The sequence below is a fragment of the Lissotriton vulgaris genome, chromosome 3_1 (assembly GCF_964263255.1).
Source record: "Lissotriton vulgaris chromosome 3_1, aLisVul1.2, whole genome shotgun sequence".
Classification (NCBI taxonomy): domain Eukaryota; kingdom Metazoa; phylum Chordata; class Amphibia; order Caudata; family Salamandridae; genus Lissotriton; species Lissotriton vulgaris.
In genome coordinates, this window is record NC_141689.1 from 1,087,507,704 (window position 1) to 1,087,528,738 (window position 21,035).

Consider the following 21,035-nt stretch of genomic DNA (forward strand, 5'->3'; position numbering starts at 1 on the left):
CCCAGGAAGTTAAACAAGTTAGTGCCTAAAAAGCAGAAGCAGGTTTCTCTGAGGAAATTTGTGCTTACACTTGGATTTTGTGACTCATATAGCAGGCTTCTGTCATAGAAAGAGTAACATTGAATCAGATAATTATGCTGATAATTTTCCTAACTCAATGTGATAAAAGAAGAAAATCTCTCAACAAAATAACATCAAAATGGCATAAATGGACTAAGGGAATCAGGAGTAATGAGTTTTTAAAGTATTAAAAGAAATAGCAAATAAACCATTGAATGCAATGGTGATCTTAAAAGTTAATGTTAGTCTATTAGGGGCAGATGACTTGATCTTAGGGGAATTTTCGGACAAACCATGATAGTGCGGGATTGGGAAAAATTTAGCAGGTTGCCCGAGTCAAATGTTTTCAAACTCAGGGAATATTTAGGGTTTGGTGGATACTGGACATCTACTGAAAAGTGGTAGTAGTCCTATTCACAACATGCGCACACATACATGTTTCAGGGGTGCAGCAAGATGTCCTTCTGGCACCCTTGAAATTGCATTCTCAATTTGCTATTCTCTAATTGGTAATCACAAACTGAGAATGTCTTCCTATTTATTCCTATGGGCCTCCTAGCCCTTAGAAATGAATGGGATGGTTTTCCTTATTTGCGAATTTCAATTTGTGATTCGCAAATAAGGAATATGTAGGATTCGCAAAATATTTAGCGAATCCTACATAGATTGCATTTTACGATTCTCTGATTGAGATTCTCTAAAAATCGCAATTTGAGAATCACAAGTCTTTTTTGATACATGTGCCCCTTTGTCACTTTTTCAAAGTTCTATTTATTCCTTTGAGCAAAGATGGCAACTAGTACTGGGCTGGGCTTCATGAGCTTATATACTTGCGCCCATGATTTCACTGGAGCCATGCACTTTCCTGAAATTAACTCAGAGTGGGACAATCCACAATATATTTTCCCGATCGTCCAGGAATTACATTTTTCAACATCCCAACTTCACAAAAGACTCAATATCTCCTTCCTACATTTTTCCATTTCCCAAACTTTCATACCCAAAACAAGCAATGTCATGAATGATGTAGTATGTGACATCATCAGCAGTGCGGGTGCGCGAGTTATAGTGAGTACAACTAACTATAACGGAGGAATTTCAATGTTTTTGTACGAGTGAAATGTCCAGCTAACTACAACACCCCTAAAACCTATTTTTTTTCAGTGAATTTCTAAGATTATTTTAAATGCTAATTCCTAACTACAACATGTGTGAAACCCATGTTTTTTTCAGTGAATTTCTAAGGTTTTTTAAATGCTAATTCCTAATTATAACATGTCTGAAACCTATGTTTTTTTCCGTGAATTTCAAAGGTTTTGTAAATGACAATTTTTAAATGTATTATTTGTTATCATTATTTTTTTGATACTGATTTACTTAATTTTTTTAAACTATTAATTTTTAGATATTTTATTTTTTAAATTACATTATAATTACATTATACATGACAATACAAAATATACTTTCTCAGAATTAATTACTTTAGTTTAAATACTTTGAAAATAGGCAATAGACTTTTAAGTACAGTAGTTACAGTTGTTGCAATGGGCAACACAATTTCAAACACAATGCAGCATTGAACTCAATGGGAATTTCTAGTTAATTGCAATTAGTTACTTTATGGATTACTTTTCTAACCACAGGACTGGATCCTAGATTCAGTCCTGTGACATCTCCTGTAAACAGTTGAGTAAAAGCATTTTGGTTACAGTAGTGATTTTTAAGGAATATTATTATATTTTAAAAGTTAACAGAAACTTTTTCACATAGAATCACCAATGTTATCCTATGGGAGGAAATTCACTTAGCAGGTAAGTAGTGTTATCGTTACTTTTTTTTACTCAGTGGTGGATCCTGGAAACAGCACTGGTGCATCTCTTGTAAACAGTTGAAAGAATGTGTTTAAGTCATACAAGTGATTTGTAAGGAATATTTGTAGTTTGTGAAAATCGAAACTTAGAAAATGTTCTGGTGAAAACCACACAATTGATTCCTAAGGAAGGAAATACAAGTTTCTGGTAAGTACAGTTAGAATGACTTTTCAGGTTCAGTGCTGGGCTACAAGATGCAGCACTAGGTTCTCTCCTGATAACAGATTAGTTAATCGGAATTTGTTGTTTGGATGATTTTCTGTGAATATTTTAAAGTTCCAAAACTCCACCCTTAGAAGAATTTCCAAGTGAAACCAGTCAATGTTAGCCAATGGAAGGAAATTTAAGTTACTGGTATGTACAGTTATAATTACTTTTCAGGATCAGTACTGGGCTCAAAGATACAGCACTGAGGTCTCTCCTGATAACAGGTAAGTAAATCAGAATTAGTAGTTCGGCTGATTTTAGAGGAATATTTGTAAGTTCCCAAACTACATACTTAGAAGAATTTCCAAGTGAAACCAGTCAATGTTTCCCTATGGAAGGAAATTGAAGTTACTGGTAAGTACGGTTTAAATTACTTTTCAGGATCAGTACTGATCTCAAAGATGCAGCACTAAGGTCTGTCCTGATAACAGGTGAGTAAATCGGAATTCATTGTTCGGCTGATTTTACTTTTGTTCACTATATATAGAGCCACTTTCCTACACCATCCCCTCCCTTCACCACTGTGTAAACGCGCCCTGTGTCTGTTTTAATTTGGTTGATTAAGTCCCCTTGAATCCTGAGGGTCGCTGGGGTCCAAGAAGCCCACTAGGTACCTCCAGTAAGCGCCACAGAGCTGCATTGCAGAGAGGTGTATAAAGGAGCACAGCCTGGGCCACCTCTCTGCAACGTAACGCAGTGGCGCTTACTGGAAGCACCTGGTAGGCTAGTTAGCTCCCAGGGGCCCTCAGGATTGAAGGGGAATTATTTCTCCAACTTAAAACAAGCCTAAGGGCGTGTTTGCACACGTCACCTCAGGCCTCGTCCCCTCCCTTCGCCCATGTGTAAATGCGCCCTGTGTCCGTTTTAAGTTGGGAGCTTAAGTTCCCTTTTATCCGGAGGGTCCCTATGGTCCAACTAGCCCACTAGGTCCCTCCAGTAAGCTCCACAGAGCTGCATTGCAGAGAGTTGTAAAAAGGGCCATGTCCTCTGAACACCTCTCTGCAACGCAGCTCCCTGGCACATACTGGAAGTACCTGGTGGGTTAGTTGGCCCACAGGGACCCTCATGATTGAGGAGGAATTAATTCCTTAACTGAAAACGCACCACAGGGGTGTTTGTACAATGGTGAAGGAAGGGGGTGGGCAAACATGCCCTGTGGTGCGTTTTAATTTGGGGAATTAATTCCTCTTCAATCCTGAGGTCCCCTGGGGGCCAACTAGCCCACCAGGTACCTCCAGTATGCGCCAGGGAGCTGCGATGCAGAGAGGTGTTCAGAGGCCACGCCCCTTTTTACAACACTCTGCAAAGCAGCTCTGTGGCGCTTACTGGAGGTACCTGGTGGGCTAGTTGTCCCCAGGGGACCTCAGGATTGAAGAGGAAATATTTCCCCAACTTAAAACACGCCACAGGGCGTATTTGCACACACATCACCTCAGACCCCAACCCCTACCTTCACCCCTGTGCAAACGTGCCCCCTGGTGCCTCTTAAGTTGGGGGATCAAGTTCCCTTGAATCCTGAGGTCCCCTGGGGGCCAACTAGCCCACCAGTAAGCGCCACACACAGTTGCAGAGAAGTGTAAAAAGGGGCGTGGTCTCAGAACACCAAGCTGGAGGTTCCTGGTGGGCTAGTTGGCCCCAGGGACCCCCAGAATTCAAGGGGAATTCGTTCCCCATCTCCAAATGTGCCAGGGGCGCGTTTGCAGAGTGCTGCAAGGAGGGCGCGTGGCCTCTGGCTGCGATCCTGTTTAAAAAAAATTAAAAAATTAAGAAGGTTGAGCTGTGTTGCCCCCCTTCTTTTTCTAACCCCATGCCCTAGGGCCTGCCACCAATTATTTTTTTAAAACATAGAAATTGGGAAGGGGGCCGCGTGGTCGCCCTCCCGAGGCCTTAACTGGCCCCGGTGACCCCAGCCCACAGGGCAAGGCCCTTTTTTTAAAAGAATTATTATTTTTGAGGGGCTGCCTTGCCCCCGTCCTGTGGCCACTTATGGCCCCGGGGACCCCATCCCCCGGGGCCGGCATTTGTTTATTTTATTTTTATTTTTTTGAGGAGGGGCAGCATGGCCCCCCTCCCGGGCCACTAATAGCCCCGGGGACCCCAATCCCCGGGGCTGGCCCTCTCCATTGGGGGCCGTGGGGGGTCCCCAATCCTCCCACGGTTCCAGCCAGCTCCCCGCGTCCTGGGGGAGCCGGCATTGTTCTTCCACATGGGGATCAGCTAACATGCTGCTCCCCCTGTGGAAAAGAAATCTGCTTTGCTATTTGGAAGAGAGAGCAGGTTTCCTGTTCTCTCTTCCAAATAGCAAAGCAGTTAGCAATGACAGGGTGGGAGCCGCAAGGCTTCCGCCCTGTTATTGCAAACTACAATGTCCCAGGGGTGGGCAACCCCAGGACACTGCAGGAGCCGGTCCTGGGGGGTGGTGGTCCCCAGGGCCACAACAAGGCTCCAGGAGGGGTGTTCCGTCACGGACCCACAATTTAAATATTTAGTGCCCGGGGAGGTGGCGGGGGGCTCAAGCCCCCCCACACAGGGTATTTCAATAAAAAATAAAGGGCCGCGGGGGGCCCTGAGCCCCCCCATTCATTTTTTAAAGGCCCGGGGGTGGCAGTGCTGAGAGCCCCCCACCCAATTTAAACAAGCCCTGGGGCGTGGCCATGAGCCCCCTGCCTATACTATCATAAAGCCCCGGGGTGGCAGTCCCCGGGGCAGTGTGGGGAGGATTGGGCCCACCCGCGCACTTTTCTTCTTCATGCCCCTGGGATTTGGCCACCGGGGCTAATTAACATTGAAGCGCAGGAGCCTGCGCTTTGTTTTTTTTTTTATTGGATCAGCAGAATTTACGCACCCAGCGCGGATTTTGCCGATTTAAAAAAATAATAATAACTTTTGGCCTTAGTGGTGTTGGTGTTTCTACACTGCCCCCTTTTCGCGTTTTGCAGGCTTTTTTCATTAGGTTTTCTTGTGCCTGGATTCGAGGCACAAGATGGCTGCCAACACTTCCTGGTTTGGAGAGTTGACAGCCAATTAGAATACAGCTCGTGCACGGCAGGGTGTGCTGATCCACCACGGCCATAGATATATATGTCGTTTTGATTTTGATTTTCTCAGTAACTACTGAACAGATTTACACCATTTAAGCAAAAGGCAGGAGTCTGAACCAAGGACTACCTCTTTGCCAAACTTGGTGTAATTCCGTTCAGCAGTACGGGCTGTAGCCGCGAGGAACGGTTCCTATGGAAAATTGCATGGGGAAAACACGTTTTGGGACCCCCCTTTTTTCTTGGCCCCCGCTTCACGAATCACCCAGAGACTTTCAGGATAGGAGCGGACTGGAGCGCCTCACCAGTTTGAAAAATTAGCGAAGATTCGTCAACCAGCGCCAAAGTTATTCCAAATGGAAAGTTGCAGATTTCCTATGAAAAATAGGTTCTAACTATAACTACCTACTGGCGATCGCCAGTACATAATATATATAGAGATGCATATGTAATCCCTTCCCGGCAGTCACCAGTAGGTAGTTATAGCTAGGATGTAGTTTCCATAGGAAAAGCATTTTATCATTTGCCAATAACTTTGGCTTCGCTTGACAAATCCTCACAATGTTTTCAAAACTAGTATGATGCTTACCACAAATAGTGTCTTGAAAGTTTTGTGGTAGTCTGTCTAGTGGGGCCAAGATAAAATGGGATGGGGGCCCAAAACACATCTTCCCTATGTTAATTCCTTTAGGAACTTTAGACTTGGCTACAGCCCGAACTGCTGAATAGAACTACACCAAATTTTGCAGGAAGGTAGATGTTGGTCCAGGTAAGTACCTTTTTGTGATTTGGTTACGGAGTTATTAACCGATATCCAAATTTGTATATATAGGGATATTGATCCTCTAAGGATCCAACAGTGCCCGTGCTCAAATCTGATTGGTTGCCAACACTTCAAACCAGGAACTGTTGGCAGCCATCTTGGGACTCGGCATGAACATAGTCCCAGAAAAAAACTATTAACAAAAAGGTGGTGGCACAGTGGAAATACTCTGACCCCCTAGACCTCTTGGAAGGGGTCCCACAGGGACCACGCTGTGCCAAAAAAGGAATTGTTTTGTTTAGTTTGTAGCTGAAGCCGCTTGGATTCGCGGTTCCTGATTATTTCTTTTTAAACTAAGTGCTTTATTAGTAGGCGCCCCGGGTGGACCATGTCCTCGGGCATTTTCAAAATAAAGGAGGGGGAACGCATGCCCCCCCTAACTCCTGGGGCCTAATAATGGCCCGGGGACCACCACCTCTCTGTGGTTTATTTATTTGAAAATGGGGGGCCTCTCAGACCCCCAGGCTCCACCACCTCCCAAAGGCCACATTCCAAAAACAAATGGGGTGCCTCTTGGACCCCCCTGTTCCCAGAGAACCACCACTGCCCTTGGGCCAATACATTTATGGGGGGGGACTCTCACACCCACCCTCCCCAGGCTCTGGGGACCATCACTTCCCTACGGCCATAAGAAATTTGTAGTGGGGGTCTCAGGGATCACCCCGGGCCCTGGTGCTCACCACCTCCACGGAGCCAAGTTTTTTGTTTTTTTTTAATTGGGAGGAATGCACAGCCCTTCCTACTGGGCGTTGTTGACCCGGTGACCATCACCTCCGCAGGCAGGCTCTACAAGAACAAAGAGCTGGCTCTTGCTATGTCCTGGGGTGCCCCACTCCGGGACATAGCTGTTTGCTGCGGCTTGGCAAGCCAAGAAACAACAAACACGCCGTTTTATGGTATTTCTGCAGGAATCGCAGAGACGCGATAAATAGCATGTGAGGTATGGATTAAATTTTGGATCCAATATAAGCTGAGTGATTCCCTTTTCCGTTGAGAAAAAGGATCTCTCATTAAATATACTAACCAAGCGTTAGGTTACAGTAACGGTAAAAGGAGGTGAACCAAAATATTGTGTTTTAATGAAAGCAAAACAAACTTTGTTTTGAAACAGCAGACGACAGAAACATATATTACTGCACTAAAACGGTACTATTTATTAACAACAATTAATATGTGAGTTTCAAACATCATCAAATCATACACATATTGCCTTTGCCTACAAGTACCATGATACATTGCAGATTTAGCGTGAGGATGATATCACAAGTCAAGAGTCACATGGTGTATTTGAATTGTTTTAATGGGTGCATTCAAATCTTTGGGTTGTAACCATGAGCAAGTTATCAGGGGATAACGAAATGCGTCGGTTTTTTAGACCTGGGAGATGCTTTTTTGATGAAATAAAACGAATTGGGGACACGTTACCTCCTGCGAGTGCATTTTTCATTTTTCTCATCACGAGGAAGCTGTTATATATATATTATCCTGCTTTAAGAAAACAGGAGGTGGATTGCAGCCCTTCAATGCACATATTAGAGTTTGTAACTGATGTTGTGAAACTACACCATTTGTGCTCAAAAATAGGAATGACAGGAGAAAGAGAATTATTGAGCCAAAGATTTGCACAGGTGTGTGATGCAATTCTAGCTAACTCTTTACATTACAGATGTTTCTGAATCTGGGCCTTTTGCAAAAAGAAAGCATCCACATATAATTAAGAGTAAACCAGCAAAAATAGTTGTTTTTGAGAGTATTGATTAGACCTGGGCAAAGCACTATGCTACGCTCGCGTAGTTTGCGCAACTTCGCACCACGTGAACTGCACGTAGCACAGTGCTAACACGCGTAGCATAGTGGAACGGTGATTTTTTGCTTGCTCGCTGTCCTCAACGTCAAGTTGGCGACCGCGAGCAAGCAAAATGACATCCTGGCGAGACTTTTTCCTCGTTCGCGATCAGCAACATCAAGTTGCGGATCGCGAGCGTGGAAAATAAACCTCCCTGCGAGATTCTCAATGCGGGGAGGTCTGGTTTTTCATTGCGAGTGGTCGCATATGCTCGCGACCGCTCGCGATGAGAAACTACCAGTCCGCGCTGAGAAAGCTGCTGCTCAAGTAAAAATCTCCTCCAGCGGCAGAAAACTAAAGCTTGCACTGTGCAAGATGCCGCTTTCAATGATTGCACAGTGCTGGATGCTTGTCCGCACTGTGCAATCATTGAAAACGGCAACTTGCACAGTGCACACATGCTACTACGCATTTCGCGTAGTGCTACGCGCAGTTCACGTAGTGCTACGCGTAGTTCACGTAGTGAGAAGTGCACTTCGCATAGCTTCGCGAAGCGCTACTTCGCAAACTACCCCCAGCCCATTTATTGATGAGAACTTCCTGTAACGGATGGTAGGCTCTGCACAATCTCTATAGGGAAATAATTTTCTATAATATGTTTTTTTTCCAGGGGTATGCTATGTGTTGAAGGAGTTTTGTGCAATAAGACATCATTCATTCTTTTAAACCCCATTCACACACACCTACACAAGCGCATACACCATATTTTAATGCGTAAGTAATCATTGCCTCTCATGATGTATTGTAAACACAACCCAGTGAGAAAATCACAGAGAGGCAAACATATCTGCTTACTTCAACATGAACGTGTCCTTATGCTCGTCGTGGTCCTTGCAGACTTGCTCAGGCTCTGGCTTCTGGTAGGCAGGCAACGCATCAGGTTCCGTCTTTTGGTGTGATACAAAGCAAGGATATTTCTCGGCCTCTGGTTTAGCACAGCATTCTGCATGAAACGGGTATTTCTCAGCATTTTCCGGAGTTTTGCATATCTCATCAATGGCAACTGTAATCTGTAAGAAAGAAAACACAACTTGTTATGTGATTCTCTCTCTTCATATTCCTTAAATAATGAGACTAGTCACCTCATGGCAGAACTTAGCCCCTGTAAGTCTTCCCCAAAGTGGGAACCCCTACAGAAGGTGATAATAGCAAGTCTTACTGACAGAAATCTTGTAAAGTGGATCCAGGCAGTACCTCTGTAAGCCAGCCCAGAGAGCGGGAGAATGAAATTAGAGTCTAGGGGCCAGATGTAGGTAACTCTAATTTACCGACTCATAAATACCGAATGTTACCGATTCGGTATTGGTGAATCGGTAAATTAGAAGGAGGGAGATGTAGCTAATTTTTTAATCTGAATTACCGAATCGTTAACATTCGGTATTTACCGATTCGGTGCCCATTGATTCCTATGGGCCTTGAAGCCCATAGGAATCCATGGGCAAAACCGATTCGGTATTTACCGAATCGATAAATACCGAATCATGCAAGGGTGCAGGGGGTGTCACTTTGACACCCTCTAGCACCCCAAGTACAGGCTTGTGTGCCATGTGGCACACAGACATGCCCTAAGGGCATGTCTGTGTGCCACATTGCACAGGTGTGCATGCACAGATATGCATGCACACCTGAATTCGGTATTTTACCACCCAATAGGATTGGGTGGTAAAATACCGACTCTTAAGGGCCTGTGGCACTCTTAGGAGTGTCACCTACATATAGATTTACCGAATCGGTACATATACCGATTTGGTATTTTACCGATTCTGTAAATTTACTGATTCTGTAAATTTACAGAATCGGTAAAATATAGGCCCCCTACATCAGAAAACCCTAATACCGGTCGGTAACGGCCGAATTCGGCCGTTACCGACCGGTATTAGGCCTCCTACATCTGGCCCTAAGGACAAGACGCAACAGAACGATTTAACTGATACTGGGTTCAATCCACTATCTTAATTGGGAAAAACAATGTAATACAAAATGGTGAGTAAACGGCTACAAGATCTGTTTTACCAAACCACAAATCCTCTATTCTTCCAAAGCAATATTGGAAGGTGAACCCATATGGGCTACCCTTGTCACTTCTTTGCGCATAACTATGATGAGCACCCCTTGTCATCTACCCACTTGAATACTGCACCTCTCATATAAAGAGCTTGAATGATCTGACATAAAGGGCCTCATTTATGAGAAATGAAGCATTGCTGCGTGAAAGCAGCGATGCGCCACTTATCAGTGCACACTCCTTGCGACATTCCTGAGGCATCATATTTAATGTGTGACGCATCATGTCGCAAGGAGTTACAGATACGTCAGTATTTCTGACGTATCTGTAAGCGCAGAAGTGACGCATTGCTGGAGTGTGTCACAAAAGTGCCGCAACTCCAGCAATGCGTCCTTTTACATGGGGCAAGCCCCATGTGAAAGGGCCTGCGTCAATCTTACGCCTGCTGTGAGGCAGGCGCAAGATTTTGACGCAACGTGTCCTAAAAGTGACGCAGTGAAATCTCATAAATTTCACTGCGTCACTTCTACGACCCTTCCTTGCGTCAATACGCCCCCCTTGCATACATTATACATGGCGCAGGTATAATGTGGCGCAGGGGTTTACCAAGTGACGCATCTACCTAGATGCGTCGCTTTGTAAATATGGCGCAACAAGGCGCATTTTTTACGCCACTGGTGCGTCACAAAAAGTGACGCACCGGCGGCGTAAAAGTGACGCACAGCCTCATAAATGAGGCCCTAATTATTTTACTCGTGCCCACAAGTCCAAATAACTGCCAGAGCCATCCTCCGGGTTCCCCTATATTTCTACCCTAGGAGGTCGGTGCCTATTTGTTACCTTTTGCCTTGATCGTGTGATGGCTGTCTGAGTGTAAGGCCTCCAACTCAACCCTCTCGACTAAATTGTGTGCTGTAGTTGGTGATGATGATTGACTGATGCTGGAGGCCCAGCTATCAGAGGAATTAGGGTCTTGCTTAGAGAACAAGGCTGAGTAGAGACACACATGCACTCATATCTGAGCTTCTTCCTGTGCTTAGGCTTGCGACAGACATGTCCAATCTATACTGAGTCCCCATGGATGATCTCATACTTCCAACCAGCTTGTGCTTCTCGGGTCTATGACACATAAACATATATAGTTAGAAAATTGGGAAAAACTCTTCATCTCTGTGCAATCCCACCCTGAGTGTGTGCATTTTCAGGTTCTGCTTAGCTTCAAAAGCTAAACATAACAATGTTCAAGAAGGGCATGGGGATCAATACAAACGATGAAAATAAATGTAAAATTCTGTGAAGTGTGCCTACCCTAGGGCACATCATGCAGTGCATCATCTGGGCCTATGAAGTCCAAGGGGCTCTGTTATGTACACCCACATTGGCACAGTGTCCAGGTCCCAGACCACCATACAGCTCTGTCCTTCTAGTGCAGTTCAGAGAAGTCAGAATTTGGTGTCACGAACCAGACACAGGATCAAGAACAGTATCAATGTGTTGGATGATGGTCAACCAGTGTTCTGCCCTCTTTAGCATGCCCAGCACACATCAGATATAAAATGGAAAAAGATTGAAACATACCTTGGGAAAATAAACTCATTGTAAACTCATAAATAGAGAACAAAACAAGGCTTCTCTAAAGTTTTTTTCAACCATTAGGAGAAATTAAGGGCCAGATGTATCAAGGCATTTGCGACTCGCAAAGGCCGAAATTCGCAGAATTTCGGCCTTTGCGACTCGCAAACGGCCTTTTAGCATTATTTGGAATGTAACACAAAATCGCAATTTAAGGAATCGCAAAAAATTGCGATTCTTTATTTTGACATAGCATTTAAGGAATCGCAATTTTTGCGATTCCTTAAATGATATGTATGTAACTTTTAGAAATTGCGAATCTGTGTTAAGAAATCGCACATTACCACCAACTTGTAGTTGGTGGTAATTTGCGATTTCTTTTAAAAATGCCCTATTTGGCATTTGTGAGGGCATGTATGTGTGCCACATGCACACACATGTAAATTTCAGGGGTGCAGCAGGGTGTCTTTGAGACACCCCTGCACCCTTGAAATAATTCTCAAATTGCGATTAACAAATTGCGAATTCGCAATTTGAGAATTATTGCACTATCATTCCTATGGGCCTCCTGGCCCATAGGAATGCATTGGAAATTATTCCTTATTTGCAAATTCGCAAAATGCGAATTCGCAAATGAAGAATATTAAGAAATCGCTAAAAAATAGTGATTTTGTACATACATTCCATTTTGCGAATTCTAAATAGCGATTCGCAAAAAATCACTACTTAGAATTCGCAAATCGGAATCTTGATACATCTGCCCCTAAGAGTCTGTATGGTTTATTATACCTCCTCCTCTACAGTCAACCACAAAGAAGTAAAGATAGTAATCTTTTTCCCAACTTTCCAAAGCGTCTTTGCGTAACACGCCGCCAATTACACACAGATGTCTGAGAAAGTTGTTCCAGACTCCCACTCCCTCCTAAGAATTTTTATGACCCCCCCACCCACATTGACTTGTCACCTGATCTTCTTTTATTTGCAATTGCGTACTCAAGACATGTTTGTCGCAAATATGAGTAAATCATACATAAGCCTGGAGAAAGATACAACTTCTCATTGAAAGCTACATGGTATAAATGTAGGAACTGGTGGAATGATTCTTTCTACGCCAACATGTTTCTTTCCTTTTTTTTTCCAAGTCAAAACATTTTTGTCCTTGAAGATAGCCCTTCCCCTATGCCCCACCAAATCTGGAGTGATCTGTTCTCCTTCCCATCTAAGAAAGGAAGTTACTTCAGCCTTTAGTAACTTTACAACCATTTCCAAGGTAGGTAAGATCTACCTCTGAGTTTGAGAACGACCACAAACATTTGAGGATGTTCACAAACTTACATGGCCTAATCATGCCTTGTGATTCCCCTCCCCCGCTCTTGTGTTGGGATTTACAACTCCAAATTTCTCCATTGTCATGGCAGTGAAACCTGCATTAGGAAATCAATTTACGACTACCAGGAATCCTTTATTATAGTCCTTGCAGGCATAAAAGGAGGTACTATGGTGGGAAATAACTTCGCAAATACGGACCCTTGTTAATAAGTAGAAAAGAAAATATTTTCATACCACTGAATGTGCGCAATCCGCTCTTTTGGCGCCTTTGGAGCACACTTCTCCCACCGCTGTGACATGTTTGACCCTTTCAGCTTGCTCTCCATAGGGACACAGCTGGAGAAGCTGGGAAAAGATTACCATGGCACTGAAATAGAAAAAGAAATCCATTAAAAACAAAGGCAATTCCATTGGTAAATGGAACGAAAGAACACATATATTTGCAAATCGCCAGAATATGAAACACGGACAACTGTGACACTCCTGTACATGATGACCTTTATGGGGTTTTTTGCCTTTTTTTCAGTAGTGTGACCCTGGCCCAAGGGCATTAGTACCCTTTGCCACATATCCAGGCTAAATTCCCTTTGTTTTTCTAAGGGACATGTTTTACAAGAAACCAATGTTTTTTGACCACCTAGAGCACAAGTCCCCCCCCCACCCACCCCAGCACCCTCCTCCCCCCCACCACCGGTTCTGTGACTGCATTCCAAGGGGGCACAAATGCGTCTGCAAGGACTGCAGCGGCTATGCTGTTTATTTGGAACGTGTTCAGGCTGCCTTCATCTACACGCTGAGGGTTAAGTGCATAGAAACTGTACAATTGTAATCTTGAGTACTAGTCTGGGGCACAGTCAGTGATCAGGGTGATGGGGTCCAGGATGTGGCTAAAAAGAGAAAAGTATCCAGTAAATATTTTATTTTTTCAGTCTCAGGCAATTGTAAAAAATAGAAGAAAAAAAATAAAAACACGCACAAATCAATTGAAAAAATCAATGCACGTTTAAATAATCTGTGGAAAAAAACACTTTTTTATTGTAAACCCCAGTTAGCTAATGCAATCACTGCAGATGTCTGTGTGACCAGAGAGTCGCCGAATTGAATCCCGTTTTTCGCAGTGGGGAATAATAATTTATGAATTTATAGTGCTACAAGGTCCCAGCCTATGGTAAAAAGCACTATGACACCATCAGTTAAAACTATCACCTTTCACTTTCTCATTTTTACATTTTGTGCCACTGTCTGGATGTAAATGTCAACCCATTAATACCAGGTTAATACGCAAGTATAGCAATAAGCAACAGAAAGGTAACCTTTGCGAAGGTGCTTTTACTGTGCAGCAACAACTAATAATTTGTGATCCATTTGAGCTAGAAACAGGTTGTTTTTTTGTTGCAATTTACAGATTATGCAGCATATGATGGATTGTGTGGCAAATATGGCAAATCTATAATTATGCAGAAAACTGCATGGCCGCCAAATTGCATAATTCCAATGGCCCTGACTAAATCCCAGTTATGGCTGTTTTGTTTTACTATCCTTCCTAACTTGCATGAAGGACCAATGCACATTTACAGTGCCGGGATTGCATTGGGCCTCGTAGCAGGGGCCCACAGTTTGGGGAAAATGAAGAAGCGGAGACAGCTTAGTTTGAGCGTCAGAGATGGCAGCGAGTGAGATGGGGCAATATGGGAGCCCAGTTTTTTTTTTACAGAGGGCAGAGGAAACTGCCCACTTCGCAAGGCAGTCGCTATCATTAGTGAAGCAGGTTTGAGTGATCTACTGAATCAGAATTCTGACTGTTTTTAACTAAACAACAGAGTATAGAGGTTAATTTCCTTGGTAGCATAGAGCTGTAAAAAGGTTGGAATTGAGACAATCAGGGTAATTAATTGTACTCTGAATGAAAATAAATGTTTGATTGATCCCTCTATACCTTTTTTCTTTGGATATACATCGTTGATGTAAAAAGGTTGGGGGCAGCATGTGGGAGCTCATTTTTTTCCTGAAAGGGGTAGATGTGGCCTAACGGTGAGAGCTGCCTACTCTGGAACTTGGTTCAAATCCTGGCATCTGCTCAAGAGTCTGAAATTCTGTGAAAATCACTTCATTGCCCGGTGCTGTTGGTAGAAATGCACCACCAAAATACAGCCAAAGTAAATTACACGTGGCACTCAGCAGTCTTGAAGGTGTGTAAAACCACTGCATATACTACAACCCTGCCTAGCATGTGTTGCTGTGTAGAGTTGCACTGGCCAATTGGTGCTAGGGTTCAATATAAACGAAAAGCTAATACACCCCAACAAAGGGCAGACATGTCTAACATGGTAAACGTCTGGTATTGACTGCTTGCTTCGCTGTATGGACAGTAATCGCCAATGAGCTGGTGCCAAAAGACAGGCAATTCCAGAACAAAGGCGCCCAAACACAGTAGGGAGAAAATGAGCTCAGATTCATGAATTTAAAACCACTCCTCTACTGCTTGAGCAGTTATACAGAGTGTAGCCAGAAGTCTGTGCCTGTCAGTTTCCACCTACATTTGGTATAGGATTATGATCTTTTAGGCTTCCAAAGTGACTCCTGGATAGCTGGTTCCTAGGAATTCGCGTAGAAAACATTTCCTTCTAAGAGGCTGTGAAGGTACTTTCAGATCCAGATGTGTAATGTACAGTGTGTACATTAACAAATGGGAAATGTCTTGCATGTATAGAACACTTTACCCTATTACAACGTGCGGCATTACCCCGCAGTTTGTACTCCGCAAAATCTTTTACAACGCAGGGCTTTACAACACAATCCAATAATATGAGTGCTATTGCAGTTAAAAAATGTTTAAATCTGCACTTGGGTGGTATTAGCTGGTGAATTGATTGCACGCGTTTGTCGCCCATCGCAGTCTTTGCAGAGAAAGGGGTGCGGCTACAGAAACGCACTGCAGTAAATCAAAGAGTGCAAGCACTTTAGAAAAATTTACTTCATTGGTGATAATTCCACCTGGCTCAAACTTACAGATATTGGAAATTAGTACTTCCCAGTAATTTGAAGACGTTGCCAACCATAAGCTCTTCGTGGTCATGGTCATGGTCGTCATGATGTCCTGGATGGTGATCTGTAAAATAAGAAGTGTTTGCTAGTGATCTTATTTTTATTTCTTTTTTATTGTTATTTAGCAGGTATTGTGAATGTAGAGAAGTTTCCATAAACACAATGGTTCTTTCTATAAAGTGGCATTTACCTGTCGTAGGAGATTCGGGCAGTAGAAGTCAAAAGGAGTTTGTTCATCTCCACCTTGCTCCACTTGTCGGCCCCCATTCTACATCCGCAACAATGGCAAGCACGCACTTGCCACCCAGCAGTAGCTGTACAGCAATCCAATGAGCCTGCCTCTACTATGTGTCTAATACGTTCCGGTTCCATTGATGGACTCACCGGCACTGTGAGAGGGACTTCCTGCAGTTGCTCACTCCGTTGAGAATTTGACCCACTACTTAAAATATCCCACTCTTAATTTTACATAGAACGCTAAGTGAGCAAAACCCAGTGCTGCGAGCTCACTAGATTCTGAAGGAATTGTCTTTCTAGTACAATAAGACACTTCAGGCCAGATGTATGACCATTTGATTGTGTGACTCCCAAATTGCGAGTTCTAGCAACTCGCAATTAGTGCTTGGAAAATTAACAGTTAGATTCATCAAAGTCCCGATTTGCGAGTCCTTAATAGCGATTATTAAGGAATTCATGTAGGAATCGCAAAATAAATTGCGATTCCTACACATTCCTTATTTGCGATTAGCAAATTGCTAATCGCAAATAAGGAATAACTCCCCATTCAGTTATTCCTTATTTGCGATTAGCAATTAGCTAATCGCAAATGAGGAAGCGATTTCAAGGGTGCCAGGGGTGTCCAAAGGACACCCTGTAGCACCCCTGAAATGTAATCTACATTGTTGTTGCGCACACACATGTCCAAAGGACATGTGTGTGTGTAACATGCAACTTAGAAAAATGCATTTAAATGCATTTTTCTAAGTTTTCGCTATTTACCACGAGGATTGACTTTGTGGTAAATAGCGGTCCTGAATTGCGAATTCGCAATTTTAAAATGTTTCATGAATAGCATTTAAGGAATCTCTAATAGAGATTCCAAATTCTAATCCTTACAAATTTGCGAATTCTTTACTAGCGATTTTTGCATTTGGGATGATGAATCCCAAATGCAAAAATTGAGCTTGCAAAGGGCCAGATTCTCAGAATCTGGCCCTTTGGAAGCCGATTTTCTTTTCATGAATCTGGCAGTAAATGTACTAATGTGTCTCAGACACATTTAGCGATTCCCAATGGGGTCGCAAAGGACCTACCTCATTAATATTCATGAGGTAGATTGCAATTTGGGGTCCATAGGGAATGGGCTGTAATCACGGGGATGGTGGCCTTCTAGGGTCAGCAGACCAACAAGTCTGTGATTGCTTTTTAAATAAAGCAAATTTTTTCCTGAAATTCAGCCCGTTTTTCCTAAAGAAAAACAGGATGCATTTAAAAAAAAAAAGAAAAGTTTCCTTTTTATTTTTTAAGAGTTGGCATTAATCAGTGGGCCCACTTCCTGCTCTTAAAAATGTTGGCACCAACATTCACAAAAGGGAAGGGACCCTTTCCAATTTGCGAATGGGTTAGTACCTCCTTCACAGAGTTGGCAAAATATGAATGTTTTGCAACCGCATTCCGGTCGCGAAACTTTCATACATGCCACTGCGACACGCTATTAGGAAGGGACGCCCTTGAAACGCATCTTATTAATAGCGACTCACAACCCCTATTTTATGAGTCGCTAATAGGTTACCGACTCACAAAAGTGAGTTAACACATTGCAAAAGCCACTTTAGCAGTTGCAAACGGCCCACTAAAAATAATGGTACATCTGGCCCTTTCTTCCCATAAACATGAGTCTCCTCAAATGCATTTATTAAGAGATCTTGACGAAGCGCATCTGCTTGCAAGACATGTTCCTTCTTTAAGGAATTAATTTGTATCCATGGGCTGAAAGGATGTGGCTGAAGGTGCCTAAGTAAAAAAAGATATTGTTCTTAAATCCTCAGCTCGGAATCATTTCAAAATATATTCAGGACTACAACAATTATGTGGCCGTTTTGTAAAGGGTCTTCTGCTGGTAGCTTAGCGGACAAGTTGAACAAGTATGGCACTATTTATAGTAACTTTCTATCCATTTGAGCTAACAAGGATATGCAGAAGAAGTCAGATTATGTGCTAATTTGATGAATCCATATTTTATGCATGTGTGCTGTGCGCTGTGCGGTGTGCGGTGTTGCCTCACAGCCGCGAATAGATGTCTTGTCTCAGAAAAGAGTGCCTCTAGTGACAGATGCTAGACGAAAAGAAAATACAAAAACATTCTTTGCTCCACCAGCACCTCTTCCTGCAACGGCCATTTTCATCTTTCATTTTAGAGGGAAGAGGCGCAGAGAAACTTGTCATGGAGGAGTTCGCGATGTCGCATTCTCCTAACTTAGGGCCATATGTATCATCATCCAGTTTTGCGATTCTCAAATAGCGATTTTTAAGAAATCGCTATTTGAGAATCGCAAATAGGTATGTATGTACAAAATAGCATTTTTTTTGCGATTTCTTAAAATTCCTTAACTGCGATTAGCAAAATGCGAATCGCAATTAAGGAATACTTTCCCATTCATTTCTATGGGCCAGGAGGCCCATAGGAATGAATGGGAAGTTATTCTCAATTTGCGATTCGCAATTTGCGAATCGCAAATTGAGAATAATTTCAAGGGTGCAGAAGTGTCCAAAGGACACCCTGTTGCACCCCTGAAATATGCATTGGTGTACATGTGGCGCACATACATGCCCTAAGGGCATGTATATGCGTCATCTGGCACTTTGAAAAATGCAAACATTTGCATTTTTCAATGAATTCGCAACTTACCACCAACTAGAAGTTGGTGGTAATTTGCGATTCCTTAAAGACATTTTGCAAATTTTTTTTGCTTCATACATTGCATTTAAGGAATCGCAAAATTTGCGATTCCTTAAATGCAATTGCAGAATAAGGAATCACAAATTTTGCAATTCCTTGTTTTGCACCAGATTTTGCTTTATACATACCATTTAGCAAATTCGCATTTGCAAAGGACGAAATTCTGTGAATTTTGGCCTTTGCAAATGCGAATTTGCTTGATACATATGGCCCTCAGTATAGTTTTTATCTCAGTATCCGCTGAGCCATACATGTAGCCCATTTGTCATCGTGCATAATAATAATAATCCACATTTGTAAAGCACACAATCACCCGTAAGGGTCTCTAGGTGCTGGGGGCCGTAGGGAAGATTAAGCAAGCTATTGCCCAGAGTCACATGGTGCCGCCGGTCGAACCGTGATCCCCAGATTCCGGAGTCAGTCGTCGCCATACCTCTCCCGTTCGTTAAATCATACATGGAACTCAATGAAAAGAAAAGAACTCAAATTTTCTAACAAAAATGTAATAATGCTACTTCAACTTTACAACACTTCGGAAATACATGGTTCCTGCCCACATCACCGAAGACACATGCACCCCAGAGCCCTGCACCTTTGATGTATTTATGAATAGAAAAATCGGAAAAATCAGCTGGCAAGTTCCTTTCTATATAATTACTGTTGCCATCCCCAAGCAATATGAAATAAAGGCTTTACGTTTTGTCATCTTACCTCGCTTGTGCAGGATCCTGGATTCGGTGAAGCTTAGTAAAATTACAAGTGAAATTATAGTTACCCACTTCATGGCTGTGGATTTTTTGGGGCCTGGACCAAACAGAAGCCTGACAAACCGAGGGGACGGGATTTCTTATATAGGATTTCAAGAGTGTAGCTGTCAATGATTGGATGACAGAAGGCCAACTAGAATTAATCATTGTCCTGCTGACTGTTGGCAGATCTTACTGAATCTTGTCAATAAATGCATCTGATAAAAAAGGGGCACCGGTACTGTTTGTGTGCTGGGCCTCCTCTCCTGGAACAGACAACAGGTCCAGGTATTCAACCTTCAGCCCAGACTTTTTGGAAATCCGCTTATCACTTTACAAACAAAAAGGGCTCAGCAAATGGTCAGATCTGCCATTACTATGCTCTTTGCCCCGTGGGGCCATTTATGTACCAAAAAAAACGTTTATTTAACTAACTAAAGGTGAACTGATGTGATGCTGAAAGGTCCTGCTAGCTTTATGCACTTGGCACAATTTCCAATGTTTAACTTTATTGCAGGGAAAACTCAAATCCTTCCGTATGGGTCGAGAGCAGAAGGCCTCATAGATGCTGGTGGGTCTGGATCGAAGCACTCTACTCCCATCCATCAAAACCAGCATAAACCTCAGATCTGGTTAGGTATACTACTCAAGGTGCACGCATCCCGCTCTGCACCCTACCACAAGTAGGGAAATACGTCAAGAGGAGGTGAGCGGAGTTGAACCTGGCACAAAGCAATGCCCTCACAGGGTGCTTCTAAGGAAGAGACTTTAAAAGGGCCATATGTATCATTCCAATTTGCGATCACAAAGGCCGAAATTTGCAGAATTTCGGCGCTTGCGATCGCAATTGGGCTTAGTGGTATGTATTAATGAAAAACTGCCTTGCAAAATAAGGAATCGCAAAATTTGTGATTCACTATTTTGTGATTGCATTTGCAATTCCTTAAATGCAATGTAAGAAGCACAGAAAAAGTGCAATTTGGCCTTAAGGAATCACAAATTACCACCAACTTCAAATTGGTGGAAATTTGCGATTTCTTTAAAAAATTCATTTGTTTGCATTTTTCAAAGTGCATCGTGGTGCACATACAGGCCCTTAGGGCATGTATGTGCGCCACATGTGCACCCATGTTTATTTCAGGGGTGCAAGAGGGTGTCCTTTTGACACCCTTGCAACCTTGAAATTGCATTCTCAATTTGGGATTCTCTAACTGCTAATCGCAAATTGAGAATGTCTTCTTATTCATTCCTATGGGCCTCTAGGCCCATAGGACTGCATGGGGAGGGTTTCCTTCATTGCAAATTGCACTTTGCGATTCGCAATTAAGGAATATGTAGGTTTCGCAAATCTTTTTGCAAATCCTACATACATCTCGTTTTGCGATTCTCAAATTGTGATTCGCAAAAAATCGCAATTTGAGAATCGCAAAATCAGAGTTTGATACATATGGCCCCATGTCTTGCCATATGAAAAGCTGTCTATCACACATTTATACAAAAAGCACAGCGTTATTTCATATACAAATTTCCAGAG

At 42.9% G+C, this 21,035-nt stretch overlaps 1 protein-coding gene across 1 annotated transcript in view; it reads right to left on the reverse strand.

Annotated features, from left to right (window-relative positions):
- Positions 1-19,578, reverse strand: part of LOC147727459 (serum albumin-like) — a 66,134-nt gene extending 46,556 nt beyond the window's left edge. The window contains exons 1-4 of the mRNA XM_086961530.1: positions 19,467-19,578; positions 15,761-15,860; positions 12,986-13,118; positions 8,641-8,855 (exon numbers count right to left, since the gene is read on the reverse strand). Of these exons, the coding sequence (XP_086817656.1) occupies positions 8,641-8,855; positions 12,986-13,118; positions 15,761-15,860; positions 19,467-19,539 (521 nt within the window). The 5' untranslated portion in view covers positions 19,540-19,578. The remainder of the gene's footprint in view (positions 1-8,640; positions 8,856-12,985; positions 13,119-15,760; positions 15,861-19,466) is intronic.
- Positions 19,579-21,035: the final 1,457 nt, after the last annotated feature.